The sequence below is a fragment of the Xenopus laevis genome, chromosome 9_10L (assembly GCF_017654675.1).
Source record: "Xenopus laevis strain J_2021 chromosome 9_10L, Xenopus_laevis_v10.1, whole genome shotgun sequence".
Taxonomy (NCBI): domain Eukaryota; kingdom Metazoa; phylum Chordata; class Amphibia; order Anura; family Pipidae; genus Xenopus; species Xenopus laevis.
In genome coordinates this window covers 54,977,274-54,997,934 of record NC_054387.1, presented here as the reverse complement: position 1 = coordinate 54,997,934, position 20,661 = coordinate 54,977,274, and the positions used below count along the sequence as shown (strand labels likewise).

Below are 20,661 nucleotides of genomic sequence, written 5' to 3'. Positions count from 1 at the left end.
TGTATCCAGGGCTGCTCCTGCCATGAGGCAAGGTGAGAACGAAGCCTTTCCTTCTCCTTTAAGGGCTGAATTTTCTGATCTTTAACCTGGAAATTTGTCTCTGCTAGTGCAGAGAGTGCTATAGTGCTCTTTGCATTAGTGATGCTGCTCCCTTTTTGACCTGCTCCGACAATGAAGTTTTATGCACGGATCGGGAGATTTGGGACAACATTTGGGCTATTGCCTCAGCTGGCAGCAGCCCCAGGATCGCCCCTGTGTGTATCTGTCATTGCAAATGATGTTAGTGAAGCATAATCCAATGTTACAGGTATATCTGCACATAGCAACCCCATCCCTACTGAGGTGATAGTGGCATGCTCCACATACTGTAATTACTGATTTTAAATTATTTCTGGTATAAATCCAACCTCCCCCAATATATCTGGAAATGTCTTCAGAAGTTGCTGCTTAAGCAAAGATATCAAACTGTGAGTATCTCTCACACTCGCATGCAATGTTGCTTTTTTTCTTATAGGTTTTGCAAATATTTTTTTAGTTTAGGGTCAATGTTTAGAAAATAATTAATTTTTTTCAACCTTTTCTCTGTTATAATAAATCAATCGTAATGTAGTTGAGCAGGCACTCACAAGACCATTCTGCCACACAGACATCATAAAAATCAAGTATATTTATTTGGTTCTATTAAGGCCTTGGGTGTTTTGTATCACAGCAGATACGTAATCATAGGCTACCAGCAGTGCAGTGCTCCTGAACCTCCTCCCATACTCTGTGAGTTAACTTGGTGACCTTTTTCTATTTGATTTTGATCTATAATAAAACAATATCTTGTACTCGAAGATGACTTCGCTGCATGAATCCATATTGGAGGCAAAACAGTCCTGTTGGGATTATTTAATGTTTAAATGTTTTAAGGTGGACTTAAGGTATGGCGATCCAAATTACAGAAACGCCTCAGGTCACATTGCAGATAATAGATCCAGTACCTGTACTAACTGTTATACAGTAGATGCTCATGCTCTTAGGTTCCATGGCCGTCTTAATAATGTAGCTTTTTGTTGGGCTGAAATCATTTGCTATATGAAATCAGTGATCACGGCAGGTGATGTCGGGGGTGGGACGGTGACGTGGCGATCATCGATTGGCTGCTCGCCATGTCATTCACTTCAATGTCATGTCCAGATTTCCTAATTAGGAAATTTCACCCGGCAGCCCTTCCAAAAACCAGGCTGTCCGGGTGAAATCCAGACAAGTGGCAACCCTACATAGACATTACAATCTTTCCTGGAAAATTTCTTTCCAGGAAAGATTGTTCTTTCCAATACACACATATAGAGCTGATTCGTCCGATATAGAAACAATAGAATTCTACCTGTATCTGATGATTCAGCACTAACAATGGCCGATGTTTGGGTGTCTTCAAAGGCGTCCGATCAGTGAGCTAACTGATATCCAAATCTTCTGCTGATATCGGTCGGCTTGTCTACCACTATACATGCACCGAATATCGTGCGAAAATTAGTTTAGTACATTATTATTATTGGTGCGCCCGGTGATAAATCTCCTCTTCTTCAGGGCGACTAATCTCCCAGAACTGCCTTCCAACCAGCTAGAATGAAAATCGCAGGCGGGATGGCACTCGGAGCACTTTGTTTTCCGAACAATTTTTCTGGCTTTCTTTAACCAAAAAATGAAATGTGGTGACTGAATCGTTATTTTGGCAGATTTTTGTTTGTGAATATGGAGATTGTATTTACAGCTGTTTTTAACACAGCATTTACTCCAAAAAATGCTTTCACCACTTTTGTGAACTCCCCCCATTGTGTCTGCGTTCTTGTTTCTCACCCAGCTCTTGCCACTTTTCATGCTCCCTTATTCCTCACTCTGCTTCCATTTTCTCTCAGTGCTCCCCTTGTTCCTCACTCAGCCTCCCATTTTCTTTGTGTGCCCCCTTGTTCTTCATGCTGTTTCCCATGTCCCCTTTGTGCTTTCTTGTTTCTAATTCTGCTTCCCATTTTCTCTGTGTGCTCCCTTGTTCCTCACACTTGTTCCTATTTCCTCCCTGTGCTCCCCTGTTTTCACTCTGCTTCCCATTTCCCCTCTGTGCCCCATTGTTCCTCACTCTGCTCTGTTTACTATGCTCCTCTTTACTCACTCTTCTCATTTCCTCCCTGTGCTCCTTTGTTCCTTATGTTACTTCCCATTTCCTCTGTGTGCTTCATTGTTCCTAAATCTGCTTCTCATTTCATCTCAGTTCCTCACTCTGCTTCCCATTTCTTCTCTGTACTCCTGTATTCCTCACTGTGTTTCCATTTCTTATTCTAGGCTTTAGACTTTTAGACTTAATTTCCATACTGTGTAATGCAGTGCTGTCCAACTTCTGTGGTACTAGGGCCGTCATTTTTATGGCCACGTGGTGGAGGGCCAATAATGGAAGTCAGTGTTGATCACTCCCCCTTTAAACCACACCCTGTGTAAACCACACCCATGTTACCGCAAGAACCAAATCCACATTAATGGCGGTAGCACACCAAAATCACTGCAGGGATATCACTCATATGTGAAAAATGTAAGTCATATTAAACATATCCTTAAATCCATATGCCTCCTCCTCCCCTCTGGATAATACAGCAAACCCCCAGCACATGATTAAACACCTTAGGGATCCCTAACAATAATCTTCAAATGCTAATGAACCCCCAGAACAAACCCTCCCAGGCTTATGTCACAGGTAGTGTAGGGCAGGCAGAGTATGGCACACAGGGAGCATAGGGCAGGCAGAGTATGGCACACACATACACAGAGCATAGGGCAGGCAGAGTATGATACACAGAGGATGCCTAGGGCAGGCAGAGTATTGTACACACATACATAGAACATAGTATGTGTATTGTACACACATACATAGAGCATAGGGCAGGCAGAGTATGGCATACAGATGGAGCATAGGGCAGGCAGCGAATGGCACACACAGGGAGCATAGGGCAAGCAGAGTATGGCGCGCGCACACACACACACACACACACACAGAGCATAGGTAAGGCATAATATAGCAGGAAACAGGGAAACCTATCAGGATCACTCTAAAATGAACAGTTCATAATGTGCTACACACAGTGACACAATGCTGGGGCCTCTCCAACAGTTTGTGTGAGGTGTGAACAGGTGAACAATGTGGACACTTTCAGTCTGCGTCTAAGGTGTGAACAGTACAGGGCTTTAGGATGTGAACAATAGGTTTGAACAATGCAGGGGGATTATATGAGTGAACAATACAGAGGATTACAGTCTGAATTTGAGGTTAATTTTAGTATTGATGCCATTGAAAATTTACACAAAGGTAAGCAGTCACAGCAGGCAGATTTTCATGTGGGGGGCCACACAATTGGGGGTTGCGGGCTGGATGGACAACACTGATATCATTGCATAAACAAACCCTTGCTACTAAAATCCCCTACCCCCTACCCTACATAGACCCCTCTCCCTGCTCCCCCCCCCCAGCCTAGGTGGTACCTTTGCTAAATGCCCCTCTTTACTTACCCCTCGGTGCAGATGCTGTCCAGCGGCATTCACAGGTACCATCTTCAGCCTCGTCGGTAATCTTTGGGTCATCTTCCGGCACTTTGGCAATTTCCGTGACATTCGGTGCATGCGCAATTGTCGCGGAATCGTGATATGCCGCTCTATTCCCAAAGATTACAGAAGAAGATGGCACCCATGAACTCCGCTGGACAGAATCTGTACAGAGGGGTAAGTAAAGAGTTAGGGGCATTTAGCAAAGGTACCACCTATGTTGAGTGGGAGCAGGGATGGGGGGTCTATGTAAAGTAGGGGATTTTAGTAGCAAGGGTTTGGTTCTCCTTTAACCACAATCCACAAACCATCAGTTAAAACCATAACATCAATGGTTCTAAAATGAAAAAAAAAACAACTTCCCCACTTCAGAGGAAAGACCATTTAATTCACCACTAATAAGTATCTGGCCCATCATATTTTTCAAACCATATGACTGGTTGATAGTCTCAATGATATATATTTTTGAGAACTACATTTTAGAACCATTGATGTGAAAAGAAGTGTTATGGTTTTAACTGAACGTTGCAGTTAATTCTAGATTTATTTATTCATTACACTGTGGGGATATTAAGTCTAATGTCGAACAGCAATAGAGTAGTCAATGGTGGTCTGGCATTCCCCTTTAGGGTTTGGTGTGGTATCTTAAGTTTAAGGTATAATCATTGTGTTTTGTGTTGCCTCCATTTCCTCTTTATTTACCCCCCCCCCTCTCTGTTACTGCCCATTTAAATGTTTTCACTCTCTCCAAATCAAGCCTAATTTAATTATATCAGAATATCCATTTCCCTCTCTTTCCATTGCTCTATGATTTTCTCTCTAATTTTCCACCCCTCCATTTAGCTCCCTGTATCTCAGATTTCCTATTTCTTTTTCTCTCTCCATCTCTCTATGATTATCTTGGACTCCCCATTTATCATTTTCTCCTGATCAAGCTGCCAATGATTCTCTGTTTGATTCTCACTCTGAACCCCCATTTGTCCCAATCTTATTCCCTATCTTACCCACTCCCTGACTCCCCATCGCTCCATCCTGCTGCCAGTGATTCTCTCTCTTCAGCTCCCTTTGATGTACTCTCTGCTTTATTATTGTCTTCCTCTTCCCTCTCTTACCCTCCTTGTTCCTGATTCTCTTACCAATTCCCTATGTTTTTCTCTTGCCCTACAACTCACTATGATTCTCTAATTCTCTTACTGATTCCCTATTTCTCCCTTGCTGTTTCCCCATTTCTCTGTCTCTGTCCCTCTAGCTCACTGTGCTCCCCTCCCCCTGGCTGCCTCCCTCCTGCTCCTGATGTCATACACTGTACAATAAGGGGAGCTGCTGATGGCGGCTGAAGGCAGGCAGATGTGCTGGGGGAAAGCCACTTAGTGTCCCTGATGGAGAGGGGTGGCTGCTCTCCAGGGGACCAGGCGCACTTGGTGCTCTTCCTGCACAGGCTCAAGCAGGTGTTTGATGTGTGCGATGAGGATGCGGATGGATTTATCAAGGTGGAGCATTTCATAGCTGTGGGCTTACAGTTTGCTCAAGGAGATGAGGTGAGAGGTTTCTATTCCTGGACTATGAGTATGTGGAGCAACAGGGTGGAATCCCAATCTCTGTCCTCACCATCATAGCTAATCGTCCTCTGGGCAGAAGATGGGGTAGACCTCAATCAACTTGACATGACAGGACCTGAGATTGCTCCTATTATTATAGAACACTATCTGTGTATCTGCTATGCTATACCCTTTACCTACAAACCAGTTATCTGATATCTGTTAGCTATCCGTCTGTCTCTCTCACTGCCTGTAAGTCTGTATCAATATATTAGTGTATGGGTAGCCATTTGTCTCTGTCCCTCTGCATCTCTGTAACTGTCTGGCAACCAGTGTATGGTTAGTTGTTCTGTTTGTCCCTCTGCCCGTCTGTATGTGTCCTACTATTAGTTTATGGTTAGCTGTCTATCTGTCCCTCTGGCTATCATTCTGTATCTATATATTAGTGTATGGTTATCTGCCTATCTGTCCCTCTTCCTGTCTGTATCTGTCCTGCTATCAGTGTATGGTTAGATGTCTGTCAGTCCCTCATCCTGTCTTTATCTGTCCTGCTATTTGTATATGGTAAGTTGTCTGTCTGTTTGTTCCTCTGCCTGTCACTGTACAGTATCTGGTGTGCTATCGTTGTATGAATACCTGCCTGTCATTCTTTATCTAGATATCAGTGTACAGTTGGCTATCTGTCTGTTTGTCCCTCTGCCTGTCCTTCTATGAGTGTATGGTTAGCTTTCTGTCTGTCTGTCCCCCTGCCTGTCATTCTGTATCTGTTGTACTATCAATGTATAGTATATATATAGTATATATATATATATATATATATATATATATATATACAGTATATATATATATATATATATATATATATATATGTATGTATTTGTATAAGTTAGCTCCCTGTCTAACAAATATTACTTTACCCTGGCCAATTCAACATATATTCAACATATAGATTGAATGATGGGTAAGTCGGAGGGGCCTGTAACAAGTGTTTTATATAAAGGATAAAATGTGAGAAATTTTTTTTCCTAACCAGAAAAACATCAGAACTGCCCTCTTTCTTTCTCCTGATAACTTCCTTGACTACTTGGTGGTCAGAATGGTTGGAAACTGACCAGTTGGTGATACTGTTGTAAGAAAATGAATTCATATAAACAGTGCATACTGTATATTACTTAATATCTTGGAATTTTAAAAAAATGAATGAAAATTGCAAAAGTGCATAGAGTAGCATTCTCATCAGTTTTTACATTCACTTATTTTAAATGTTTACTTAAGTCCTATAAGTATTTCCCCATTGCCTTTACTGATTGACTGTGTTGCGTTGAAGGCCTGGGTTCAGAGCCTGGGCATTAGCCGTGAGTTAGGTGTGTAGGTGTGCTCCTCGCTTTGTCTATAGGATGGAGGTTTCCCAGCTGTACATGGTCAGCAATGTTATAAATGGCAAACATTTGGGTTAAAACTATGTCAGATGTGAGCCTTAAGCGGGCCACAGACGCAAAGATCCGATCGTACGAATCAATGTACGATCGGACTTTCCCATCTCCCTACCTGCCACTAACCATTCCGACCAAATAATGTTCTGCCCCTGACAGCAATCGTACGAAAGTTATGTCTGACAAAGCTAGTGACAGTCTCCCTCTGAAAATCGTACGATCGGCAATACATACAGAGATATTACCTGCAGCCGACAGAAATTTTCTAACCTGTCCGATCGACCAAACAACCGATCTCCGCCGGACGAAAAATGTCGGGACTCTCCACACACGGTCCGAAAATCATACGAATCCTTGATTTGTACAATGAGATCTTTGCGTCTATGGCCAGCTTTAGGCATACAGCACAAACTGTCCTTATCTTGGTGGTCTCTGCACTGAGTCCCTCTTCCCCTGCTTTCTTATAACACCTTGCCCAGCCACCAATGGGCACATGTATTGGGAACATACTGGCATCAGGGACATATGCGTTATCTTTGGCCGCAATGTCAGCCATTTATAATCATGCTGAATACAGTCATGTCTACCCAGCATTTCCTATCTAGCCTTTTCTTTAACTAGCACATCTAATAAGCACAGCTGGCACTGCAAGTATCCTGCTATGTGTTCTGGGACAATACACTCCCTTTTACTATTGCATGGCAGTGGGCATCAAGTGGGTCAACATCTCCTACTATGAGAAAGGGACAATAAGAAGACTTCTGTTACCCAATAAGAAAACATCTGGTTCATCCAGCCTACCATCTTTTCCTGCCAGGCTCCCACAACGTACCAGAGGAGCACCCCTCCACGTACCAGGGGACTCTATTTTTTTTATAGGTGTTTTTTTCACAGGCTGCCTGTTACAAGCAATCTTCTGGGAGTGCATCACGGGAGGATGTTTTTAGTACTGACAGTTTTCCTTATCTTAATAGTTAATAAATATGAGAAATATTCACATGAACGCAAATCAGCTAGGTGAGAGTGTGTGTCTTTTGGTGAATTGGCTCTACCTGAACAAATGTGTGTGCAAGAAGTGCCTGAAAGAAGACCGTGGTACAGCTTCATCAAATTGGTTCGATATACAATGTCCAGAAATCTTTTAAAATATCAAACTTTCTTCTCTAGTTTGCAGGACTCCCAGAGGCAGTCCAAGAGTTCTTAATCCAGATAGTTCTTAGAGTGAGGTCACTAAAGAGACAGAGGATGCCATAGAGGATTCTGACTTCAATCATGATTTAGTTGAGCCTTTAATTAAAGCCATGAGACACACACAGGCAAACCTGGAGATCCAAAACACAGTGCTTTCAAACCAGAAAGGACCAGAACCCGGACAAGATCATGCCTCTGACTCCACTAGAAAGCAGGTTACCCCTCTTTGAATCAAAGTAGACTCAGCAAGTTTCAGAAGTTTGGGCACTAAATAGTGTCTCAAGGTTATCATCTTGAATTTATAAGCAATCTTCCTCAAGTTTTCATGTAACCAGTCAGTCCAAGAACACCATAATGGTAGAAGCCTTATTAGAAATCATTCAATATCTGATATCAAAACAAATTATGACAGTTCACCAAAAGGAAAAATGCTCAGGAGTTTCTTCTGCTATCTTTCTCAGAAAAAAACATAGCAGAGAATTCAGAGAGATTTTAAGTTTACAACAGTTAAACCAGTGACTTCATGTAAGTGTGTTCAAGATGGAGACACTTAAGTCCATAGATCAAATTCTGAGCTCAGGGGACTAGTTAGGGAAAGTCAAATTGAAAGATGTGAAGCCAGATCCATAAGAGATTCACAAGATTTCATATTCTGGGAGGACGCATTCAATACAGGGCTCTGGTTTTGGGCCTGGTGACAGCACCAAGGATGTTAGATTGGGGGGAAAACAATCTCAAGGAATTTATCCCAGTGAAGAACAATATACTAGCCGACAGGCTAAGCAGGTTTCTTCTGCTTATGGTAACTAAATCAGCAAGTATTCTTTGATATCCAGAAAGAAGTGGGCGGTCTTCAGGTCTGATGACCTCTAGGAGCAACAGAAAGATGTGTATTGTTCCTGGACACCAGATCATCAAGCAAATCAGGTGGATACTTTTAATGGGTCTTCCCATTAGCTTACATTTTTTCTCCTATAGCTTCATCCCTTGCAACCTAAGAGTTTAGAGAAGACCAAGTCGTTCCCATTGTCCCCTGGTGGCCAAAGAGGGTTTGGTTTCCTCTACTTTTTTTGTGTTCAAAGGATCACCCTTAGCACCGGGCTTCCGCAACCCCGATACGTCACCCTTCGCTTAGTGTTGCCAGGATTAGGAGGTTAAGAGCAAGGCAGGTATCATCTAGTAGCCTGGGTCGGTGGGTCCCTCAAGGGTCGGGGCCCACCGGATTTTTTCCCGGTGTGCCACTGGCCAAGTCTGACTCTGATTGCTCTCCAAGATTGCCCACTGTTCCAAACCTGCTCACCACTGAGCAACTAACCTTTCCTTGCCCAGCCGATGGGCCTTGACAGCCTGGTGATTGAAGGGCTATCAGACAAACCCATTAACACTTTGCTGGAAGTTAAGAAGTTTTCAACATTCCAAAAGTACTTCAAAGCCTAGTAAATATTTTCTTCTTGGTCAATCCCTATCTATCAAATCTCTGAGTTGATATTATTGAATTTCTCCATTCAGGATTTGAATTCAACCTCAGTTCATCCATTCATCTATTTCACATTTCTCTGAAATCCAATGGGCCCAAAAACCTTTTGTGAAGAGGTTCTTGAAATCCCTGAAAAGAATCAGGCCTTTCTCCCGAAGCAAAGGATATCAGTGGGATCATTCTCTTTATTTCTCAGAGTACTGAAGTTTTTCTCAGGTTTCTAACTCTTAAAATGTTTTTTTTTTAATAGTCATTACTTTGGCAAGGAGAGTCATTGAGATACGTGCCCTCTGATACTGGAAATCTGAATTTCTATCCTGATGATGTGAATTTGATGACACCAGATTCCTTTCTTATCAAAGTCATCTACAATTTTTATCATAGCCAGGTTATCATCTTACCTATATGTTGTCAGGTCTAAGTCTCAAGAGGAAGAAATGTGGCACCCTGTGAATGCAGCTATATGACATAAGCCATATATAAGATTTACTTCAACAGAGTACAGTCGTTAAGGAGAACCAACTCCCTGCTGATGATTCCACCTGCAGTAAAGTGTGGGCCTCAGTCTTCTAGCATGTCCCAAGTTGGATATAATAGTAAACTCAGGAAGTCTAAGTTCATCAGGCAACTGAAGTACCCCTAAATACTAAAGTACACCTGACAACCGCTACTGCAGTATCCTAGGCTCTTCTTTCTTAAAAAGAAATCTGCCAGGCAGTGGTGTTGTTGTCCATGTTGACTTGTATCTGTCATTATAAAATGTATGTGTATTCTAAAGCCGTATGTAATCTTCGAAGTTCTGTCTTTCAAGGAGTATTACTTTTGCAGTAGTTGCCCCTCCCTTGTGGTGTTATGTTTATCTCATTAACTGCCTACTGCCATGTGAAAGGAACTGTATGGGAGTGGGCAAGGCTTCCCCTGGTAGGGGGAGATTCTTTAGTACAGTTAAGATGGTAGGCTAGAGGAAGATTTTTTACGGGTATCATGATGAGGTTAATAGGATGCGGGACAGGGGGGGGACAGTAGATGTGATCTAATTGAATTTTGCCAAAGCATTTGATACCGTGCCCCACTAAGGTCTGTTGGGCTTAATGAAGTCGTTTGTACATGGATAAGAAACTGGCTACAGGGTCGGGTACAGAGGGTGGTTGTTAATGGTACATTCTCTACTCGGAGTAAGTTTCTTAGTGGGGTCTCTCAGGGCTCGGTATTGGGTCCACTTTTTTTTAACTTGTTTATTAATGACGTAGGGGGGGGTATTGTAAGTAATGTATCAGTGTTTGCAGATGACACAAAACTATCCAGCCCAATTGATTCCATCCAGGATGTGGCATCCTTGCAACAGGATCTTGACAAACTGGCAATCTGGGCAGCTAAGTGGCAAATGAGATTCAATGTTGATAAATGTAAAGTCGTGCACCTGGGATGTAAAAATATCCAAGCCACTTATACCCTTAATGGGACTGCACTAGGCAAATCCATTATGGAAAAGGACCTTAGAGTCCTTGTAGATGATAAACTTGGCTGTAGCAAGCAATGCCAGCAATGTCAGCAGCATCAAAGGCAAATAAGGTCTTGAGCTGTATTAAAAGGGGCATTGATTCATGGCAGGAAGCGGTCATTCTTCCACTGTATAGAGCACTTGTAAGGCCCCATCTAGAATATGCTCTACAGCTTTGGTCTCCATCACTCAAACAGGGCATTATTGTATTAGAGAAGGTACAGAGAAGGGCTGGTAAAAGGTATGGAAAATCTTAGCTATGAAGAAAGACTGGCCAAATTGGAGATGTTCACGCTGGAGAAGAGGCACTTAAGGGGTGATATGATGACTATGTATAAATATATAAGGGGATCATATAATAATCTCTCTAATGCTTTATTTACCAGTAGGTCTTTCCAGCTGACACAAGGTCACCCATTCCATTTAGAAGAAAAGAGGTTCTGCCTAAATATTCGAAAGGGGTTTTTTACAGTGAGAGCTGTGAAGATGTGGAATTCTCTCCCTGAATCAGTGGTACAGGCTGATACATTAGATAGCTTTAAGAAGGGGTTGGATAGCTTTTTAGCAAGTGAGCGAATACAGGGTTATGGAAGATAGCTCAAAGTATAAGTTGATCCAGGGACTAGTCCGATTGCCATTTTGGAGTCAGGAAGGAATTTCCTGGAGAGGCTTCAGATGGGTTTTTTTTTGCCTTCCTCTGGATCAACTGGCAGTTAGGCAGGTTAAAAAAAGTTAAAAGGTTGAACTTGATGGACGTGTCTTTTTTCAACCTAACTTACTATGTTACTATGTATTTCCTGTCCTTTTCTCATGGCAATAGGGGTTAACTTATTCATATCTGTTGTAAAGTTGTAACTTCAAATGGGCATGGCTAAAATGGGAGTGATCAAAGGAGTGAATACCCTAACAGGAAGCTTCTGCAATGTATGCATAGCTGTCTTCTGATTTCACTTGCAAAATCTGCTACAGTTTCAGGGGTACACAGGTTATAATTAAGTGCTTACCCCAAATCTCACCCTTACTGGCCTTCAGGCTGGGCCCCTTAGCTCATAACAAGCTTACAGATATATAGAAACATTGGGGTAACAGACATCCTGCTATAGTTCCAGGGGTACCCAGAACACAAATAAGATCAAACCTCAAAAACATACCCTAACTAGCCCCACAATGCGAAAGACTATAATAAAATGTATTGCCCACGCTTTTGGATAGTAACACTGATTATCTGTTCCTAGGTGGAGAAACTGGCTAAACGCTTGGACGCAAATGCCCAGGGACGAATCAGCTTTAAGGATTTCTGCCATGGAGTTCTAGCAATAAAAGGTATGCATCTAGATTACTTTGGTCTGATTTATTATGTACACTGGGAGATTAATCCTAAATTAACTGAAAGTAGTGCACACTGCTCAGATATAATCCCATACAGAAAAGTGCTGCACTCACCCACTGCTACTTTGCACGACTGACAGACAGGAAGTGGGGACTGCAAGGAAAAACCCCCTCTCCCAAAGATTTATAACAAAATAACCATGAATGAGTTCTATTGAGGTGCAGCACATTACACATAACTGGGTCCCCCTATTTCCCACTCCACAGGTTTTCTGTTTTTTGTGTTCCCAGTTTCACATTTACAAATATTGTGGGAGGGACAGAGAAACAGTCTAATAAAAAAGTCCTCAAATATAACCTTACCCCCCATGTAATATAGAGGTATAGAATTCATTATCTGTAATGCTGGGAGCTGGGGTTTTCTGGATATGGTATCTTTCTGTACTTTGAATCATACCTTAAATTTGTCCCACGCTGCTTAGTCAATACAAGCTTCTGTTTCATTATCCTTGTAGTAAAAAATAATATCTGTTTTTAAAAAATTAGACTTATTTAGGCAACCAAACTCCATGGGAGATGCCTAGCTGTAATTCAGAGCTCTTTGTATAATGGGTTTTCAGATAAGGGATCCCATACCTGTACTATATATTGACTGTAACCAACTTGAACTTGTTATTTTCAGGCTGCGATGAGCTTGTGAAAGGGATACTTGGGGTTACAAGCACCGCACCCCTACATTATGAGACGCAATATACACCATACTATTACCAGGTATCAAGGGAGGGTTTTTGGGGGTAAATAAATATTAATTTGTGTTGACCTGAGAGCTCTCGTCACCCAAAAATGTCTCTCATTGCAAAGGACATGGCTGTTCCTGCTTCATTGTGCTTAGTATAGGGGGGATACCTATGCTGGTATAGTTTTATGATATCTCAAATCCTCCAATAAATCAGGGACACGTGTGCTCTATGCAGGTTTCAAGGCTGCAGTGACTGCAGGGAAATTGCATCTCTTCTATTGAATTTTCTTTATGTCTCTTAGGCTGTAACCCTTCCCCTATTGTCTCCAACATGATGCAGTTGTAACTGTGCATCTATTCTAAATGGTTGTATGTATGTCTGATTGTTATGTCTTGCATTTGTATCCCTTACGCTATAACGCATTGTGGGGAATAATGCTTATTTTAATTCATGATTGGCCAATGTGTCTCACTGTTAGATTTGTCTTTGCCCAAACTATTAAATGGAGTATTGCAGTCTAGGTTTTCTACAGCAGGTGGCACTACATCATAAAAATAGTTCTTTGTTGGAGGCTCTATCCCTCTGTTGTGTCTGATGTGATGTGATGGACACCCAGTAGCATTAGCCCCTGTAGTTATCTGAGACTCTCGGCCACTGATCTGTCCAATGCCCACTATCAGTCATTATGTCGCTCACTATGCATCATCATGACCCTTATTATCAACTATGTTACCCATTTTGCCAGAGTCAGTTTATACCTGGCGAATTGATAAGATGAAGCTCCATCCTCAACAATATTATGTCAGTGACATCATATTCCATAAGCCAAAAAAGTCATAAAAAAGACAAAATGCTGGTGTTTTTACATATTTTGTGGGATTTTGTTTAAAAGTTGTAACTGTTAAATATATGGTTTTTTTTATTTTTTTTTTAACCATTTGAAGCTCATGCCACATTTGTTTTAGGGTGGGCTCATGTCTAGGAAAACAGAGGATCTCTTTTGTCTTTATTTTGCTTCCTTGGGCATTTTTAATAATAAGTGGGCACTTACTGTAATTTCACCAACATCACTAATAAAGACTTATATATGACCTGTATGTAACCGTCATATTTAAATTGACTTAAGTGTCGATGTTAACGAAGTTTCAATAGGAAGAAAGAAATGCTAGCGATGTCTCTCACAATCCACTATCATGTTTCCACTAGCTTCCATCATGTTTCTCACAATTCACCATCATGTCTCCCACTATCCACCATCATGTCACCCACTATCCACCATCATGTCACCCATGACCCACTACCTACAACTATATTGCCTGCTAGCCACCAGCATGTCCACTAGCCACAATCATGTTTCTCACAATCCACCATCATGTCGCCAACTATCCACCATCATGTCTCTCACAAGCAACCATCATCTCTTTAACAATCCACCATCATGTCTCCCAGTATCCACCATCACGACTCTCACAATCCATGATCAAATCCCTCATAGTCCATCTTCATCTCAAACTGACTAAAACAAAACCTATTTGTCCCTTTGAACCTTGTTAGGTTAAAGTAAGATAGAGCAACACCAGCCTAAAAGATAGAGCATTAACACAGTAGCCTCCATGCGGGTTTGGATTCAAGTTAATAGCCAGCAAACACTGTAGCCTCCCTATGGTTGGATTCAGTATACTAGCCAACCAAGAGTTTCCATGACACTGTCCATAGTGATGATCCCACTTTCCTTTAGATAAGTGATTATTTCCTGCTATTCTTGCTTATTAGTCCGGAAGTGCTCCAGTGCAGAGGTGGGGTGTACATACTGAACCCCAGTGAGCAGTCTCACTTCCCTTCTATTGTGCTGTCTATCAGAGAAAACAGAGGTAATATACTGGAATGTCACTGCATACACCGCTATTTCCTTACTTTTTGGGATCAGGCCTCTTTTGTGTGATGGGGGGGGGTTATCACAGAACAGTGTTACAAATGCAAGAAAGCAAAATCAGTCAACCAGTGATGGTTTCAGGAAAATGTAAATTAAGTGGTCACTTTAGTCTTACTATTGAATGAGCTTTATGCTTTATCTAACTTAACACATAGGTAACTGCATCACGTCTCACGCTAACTACCCCCCAATCCATTGCACTAGGCAACTCGAGCAGTCCAGTCCGCAGTGTGGAAACCTCTGTCATACACTGTATAAATGTGGGTGTATCCAGTTAAACAATCTTTGCCCTTTTGAAACCCATTTAATGCTAAGTTAAAAGATATTCAACTTGAACCAGGGGGAGACATTTAGGTGCTAAAAAGAACACAAAGCAGTAGAATCTGTATACCCCTGGGACTTTGGTCAAATCATGTGAACTTACCTGACATAAGCTACTCCTGTGTCCCTCCTTTCATAATTACTTGGAATTCTTCCCTACATAAACTACTCGTAACCCTTTAATACATAATCCTTTTGTATCCTATCCCTATATAAACGACTTTTAACCCATCCGCACATAAACCACACAGACCATATAACCTTCCTCTACATAAAACTCTCCCCTGCAATACATTTTAAACTCTGCTGCTAGAATCCTCATTCTAACTACTAAGAAGGAATCTGTTTATTCCCTGGTAAAATTCCTATCATGGCTGCATTGCTTGCATACAAAATCCTTCTGCTAACATTCAAAGCCCTTCTCTCCTCTGCTCCTCACTTCATTACTTCACTTGTCTCGCTGTGCCTTCCTGGCCTTCTCCTCCACTCTGCACAGAGCCACTGTCTTTTTACACCATCCACACCCACTGCCATCTCTCTCTCAACCTTTTTACATGAAATCTACCCTGAATTCCTCTCTGGGGAATGCTCAATTAATCTTTTTAAAGAGAAAGCCAGATACTACCTTTTGAAGCAGTAGAACATATCTTGTCTGATCTAGTCTTGGCGCTAAAGCCCAAATCTCTGTACCCCTTTCCCTTCAATTTGTGTCTGTGTATCCACCCCCTTTAGACTGTAAGCTCTACAGGGCAGGAACCTCTTTCCTATTGTATCTTTTAGCACACAACACTTAAATATCTGTATATTTATATTTATTTATTTATTGCTATGCTTTGTTACGTTTTTATTATTTATTATTATGCTTGCCCTCACTATGTTTACTTTTCTACTCTGTATAATTGTACAGTGCTGCATAATCATGTAGCACTTTATATAGTGGATAATGTACCCCCTATTATAGCACCAAGGAGTTATTTGACCATAGAGGAGCACAAGGCCACAGCCAAGTGCTTTTATATAGCTCAAGTAACTCCGAGGTGTATGTGTTTATATTTAAAATATATAAATATCTTGTATAAGATATTAGAAGTCACCTTGGAGTTCCATGACCTGTATAAAAACCCTCGGCCTTCTGGCTCGTGTTTTTATATGGTCATGGAACTTATCTGTAACTTATACTATCCTTATATTTTACAAGAGGGGGTTATTCACTATATATATACAGTAAATTCATACATACCCACCCAAAATAAGCCTCTTGTAATCAACCCTCATTTAACCTTCCTGTCAGCATCATCACCTTACAGCCACAGCAGTGATGTGTGGATAGGAAATTTTCTGACTGGCACCAACCATATCCTGCCTTCTCAACCTGGGCAGTGATAACCTAGACCCAACCCATATCTAAACTGGTGCCCAATTTTTCAGCCGGATGATCTCCATTTGGGCCCATCCACACATCATTATGATTATTTCTCAGGAGTCCCCTGCTTAATTTGTTCCTGTCTGTCTCCTCTATTTAGGACAGGAACCTCATTGGAACTCTGCCTATGCTTTGTAAAGAGCTGTGTAAATTTGTAGTGCTACTGAAATCAATACAGTAAGACACTTGTACCCCTTCCTTTTATAAAAAGGCTCCGGGCACAGGTGTAGTGTGTAATAGGTCATTATGACTGACTGTATAATTCCTTAACCCTTTAACTGCCAGTGATCAGTGTTGCTTCAGCATATTTCCTTGTGACACTTTATGATTCATTTGAACAGAATGTGTAAAGGTAGGTTGTCCCCATCTCGCTCCTACCAGTGCTTTATAGAGAAGGGAATGATATCTGGAATTAAAAGCTACAGTTTTCTCAATGAAAGGGGATGTGTCAGAGTATTGCAAAGAAAGTGTGTGCAAATCACATGTGCCAGGTTGGGGAAACAACCAGAAAAGGGCACTTTGTTGGCATCCGATGCCCAGTGGGTCAGTGTTAGGAATTCTTTACAATAAAACTGAATTATAGTAACCTATAAAAATATAAGTGAAATGAGGGCTGGAGTGATACTTTGCCTTCAAGCGGCTAATAATGTCACCAGTAGTGCACTAAGATACAGAGCCTGGGGGCCACTGAGGAGTGTGGCAGATACCAGAGCTTGTGGGGTACATGCACAGGATGTGAATGGGCCCTTGTGGTCACTAACAAAGGGATTTGTCCCGTTCACAATGGAGTGAAACATTTATGCTCCTTTGGGTATTTGTTTGGCTGGGAATTCGAGCGCTTTGCATGTTGCTCTTTGTTACTCAGCAACCACAAGGTTAAACAGAAAGAGATTCCCTTCTACCCCAGGAGCTTCTTCCTGCTCTGAAAGTAATGCATCCCTCACCCCACCAGTGCTGTGCCCCTAATCCTCTGCTCCTCTGTGCCAATGATGTCCCCACAATCCTGGCCTTTGCCACTTTGTGCCCATGTCCCCCTTTCCAATACTGGACTCCATATGTGCCCATAATGTGCCCCCATCCTGTTCTGTGCCCCATCTATTAGAGTCCTGCGCTGAACCAATTTCTAAGACCAGGACCCATATCAAAAGTGGGTGGGGACAGAAACAAGTTTTGTAAAATTTTAAAAGGAGTAAAATATAGACAATATTAAATAAGATAAGAAATTTAGATGAGACCTGCAACCCGACCCGCGACCCGCAGAGCCGCGGATATACCCACACCTGAAAATCCTCCCCGCAATCCGCAGGGTGCCCGCTTTTTTTGCTGGTACCTGACCCACTGCAGGACTCTAACATCTATGTCCATAATGTGCTCTATCCAGTGGTGTAACTTTATGTTGCCATGCTCCCCCCGCGCGCACTAAAATCTTCGTCAGGCCAGATGCACTCTGCAACTCTCTCTACCCTCCAAGTTGCGCCCCCTGTATGGTCGCCCACTCTCTCACAGGTAGGAGAGCGCCTGGGGGGAGATGTCTCAGCAGCTATAGAGGAGCAGACCCAATGTTAGGGTTGCCACCTTTATTGGAAAAAAATACCGGGCTTCCAATATATTTATCTTTTTCCCTATTAATAACATTGGGATCAATTATCATTTTTACCGGCCAGGCTTGTAAAATACCGGCCAGGTGGCAACCTTACCCACAGTCCAGGCCCCCTTGGGATGCAGAGTCTGCTTCCTCTATAGTTACACCACTGCTGTCGTCCAATTCTGTGCCCCATCTGTGTCCATAATATGCCCCCATCCTATATCATTCACACAAACCGCCATTATTCACATATTAATTGGTCTGTCCAAAGGTATATCATTCACATATACACTGGCACAACCAAATGGACACCATTCACTCACACATTGGCGCAACCAAACCCACTACATTTACACCTGCATTGGTGCAACCAAACCAACATCATACAGAGATGCATTGGCACAACCAGTCTGACATCATTCATACATGCAGTTTCAAACCAAACTGACATTATTCACATATGCACTGGTGCAACCAAGCAGATACCATTCACACAAACATTGGTGCACCCAAATTGACTTTATTCATACAAGCTTTATCGCAACCAAACTGGCATTATTTACACATGCATTGGTGCAACTAGACCATCATCATTCAGACATGCATTGACGAATCTAAACTGACATAATTTAAACATGCATTGGCGCAACTAAACTGACACCATTAACACAAGCATTGGCGCAGCCAAACCAACATTATTTACATATGCAATAAGTGCAACCAAACCAACATCATTCTGACATGCATTGGAGCAACCAAATCAACATTATTGATACATGCATATTGTCAGATCATTAACCTTGATATCAGCTAAGGGGCCCAACCTGAAGGCCAATTAGGTTGATATTTGGGGCGAGTGTTTATTTGTGCCCTGGGTACACCCAGGGCCGGAACTAGGGGTAGGCAGAGTAGGCGCACGCCTAGGGTGCAATCATGGGGGGGCGCACTTTTAAGGGGATTTTTTTCTTTTATTTTAAACCCTGGTTTGCTTCAGCTTTAAACTTTTTTCAATTTTATAAACTGCCTGTTCCAAACCCCTCTTGCCAGTGATATGTACTGCGGGCAGAAGCACTCCCCACCTCCCTCTTGGCTCCTCCCTCTTGGCTCCTTTGTGGATTTTTTGGCTGCTGCTGGCACAGGTACAGGGATTGGTTTTGCTGGCTCAGGTATATGGGGCAATATGGTGGCTGCTGGCACAGGTACACAGATGTTTGGGGCAATATGATGAATTTTTGGCTCCTGCTGGCACAGGTACAAATTAGGGGCAATATGATGGATTTTTTTTAGCTGCCTCTGGCATAGGTACTGATTGAGGGCTTGTGAGCAATCTGAGGGATTGACTGCCGTTGGAACAGGTACAAATGGGGGAAAAATGATAGGTGTTGGCACAGGTACATGCAGGGCCACCATCAGAAATCGCAGGGCCCCATACGAAAATATTTCCTGGGCCCCCTGGGCTGCACCCACCACAAGCCCCACCTACAGGTCTGCCCTCCCCACCCCACAGGTCCACCCACCACCACACACTAAAAAAAAAAAAAACATTGGTTGCTATGGTTCCCGCATGTTAATAAAAAATATTGGTGGTCAGGGCCCCCCCATTGAAAAAAAACATTTGTGGTCAGGGCCCCCCATTAAAAAATATTGGTGGCTAGAACACCACACGGGGGAAAAAATTGGTGGCCAAGGCCCCCCCCCGTACGTTATAATCAAATTGGTGGCCAGGGGCCCCCTTAAACGTCCATGTAAAAAAACTTGCCCCACCGAAGTTTAAAAAAATTTGGTGCCAAGGGCCCCACCACACAACAGGGAGCACAAAGGGTTACCTTTAGGGGGGCCCTGCCATGTTACACTTACTTCATTAGTGTGGCCCACCTGCTGTCAGTGAGCTGCCAACTACAGAAGGGAGGAGGCGAGCACAGGTGGCTGCATCTTCTTCCAGTGACAGCATTTTCTTACCTTATTGGTCACAGAATTGCAAGTCCAGGTAAAGCTGCATGGTGATTGGATGAGCTGGAGGAGAAGTTCAAACTTCAGCTATCCAATCCCTGAGCAGCTCAACCGGGACTTAAACTTAGTGACCAATAAGGGGAAGTAATGGACAGAAGATACCTCCCCTTGTGCTCCCGCCCTGCCTTCCCAAAGTCAGCAGCTCTCAGAAAGCAGGGGGGCCCGGCTAATCAAGAAAGTGCGGTGTGGTCGAGCCCCCCTTACCCTCGGGCCCCCTACAACTCTCCCCCCTGTCCCCCCCTGATGGCTGCCCTGGGTACATGTAGGGTTGCCCCCTGGTCTGTATTTTACCAGCCTGACCGGTAAAAATTATGGTTGATGTTATTAATAGGGAAAAATGATAAATGTATAGGAAGGCCGGTATTTTTTTCCAGAAAAGGTGGCAACCCTAGGTACATGGTGGGGCAACATGATGGCTGCTGGTATAGGGGGCAATATAAATGATAAGGTGGGAAATGGTAATGCAGGTCCGGGTGGTGGGGACACTGATTGAAGCCCTTGCCTAGGGTGCCAAAATACCTTGGCCTGGCACTGGGTACACCTAGAACTATAGCAGGATGACTGTTACCCCAGTGTTTCTATATATCTGTAACTGTGTTATGAGCTTAGG

General features: G+C 42.7%; 1 protein-coding gene across 1 annotated transcript in view; it reads left to right on the top strand.

The window, feature by feature from the left end:
• The first annotated feature begins 4,865 nt into the window (after positions 1-4,865).
• Positions 4,866-20,661, top strand: part of LOC108701226 (rab11 family-interacting protein 4) — a 40,837-nt gene continuing 25,041 nt past the window's right edge. Inside the window, exons 1-3 of the mRNA XM_018235569.2 lie at positions 4,866-5,108; positions 11,946-12,033; positions 12,722-12,810. Coding sequence (XP_018091058.1) covers positions 4,950-5,108; positions 11,946-12,033; positions 12,722-12,810 — 336 coding nt within the window. The 5' untranslated portion in view covers positions 4,866-4,949. The remainder of the gene's footprint in view (positions 5,109-11,945; positions 12,034-12,721; positions 12,811-20,661) is intronic.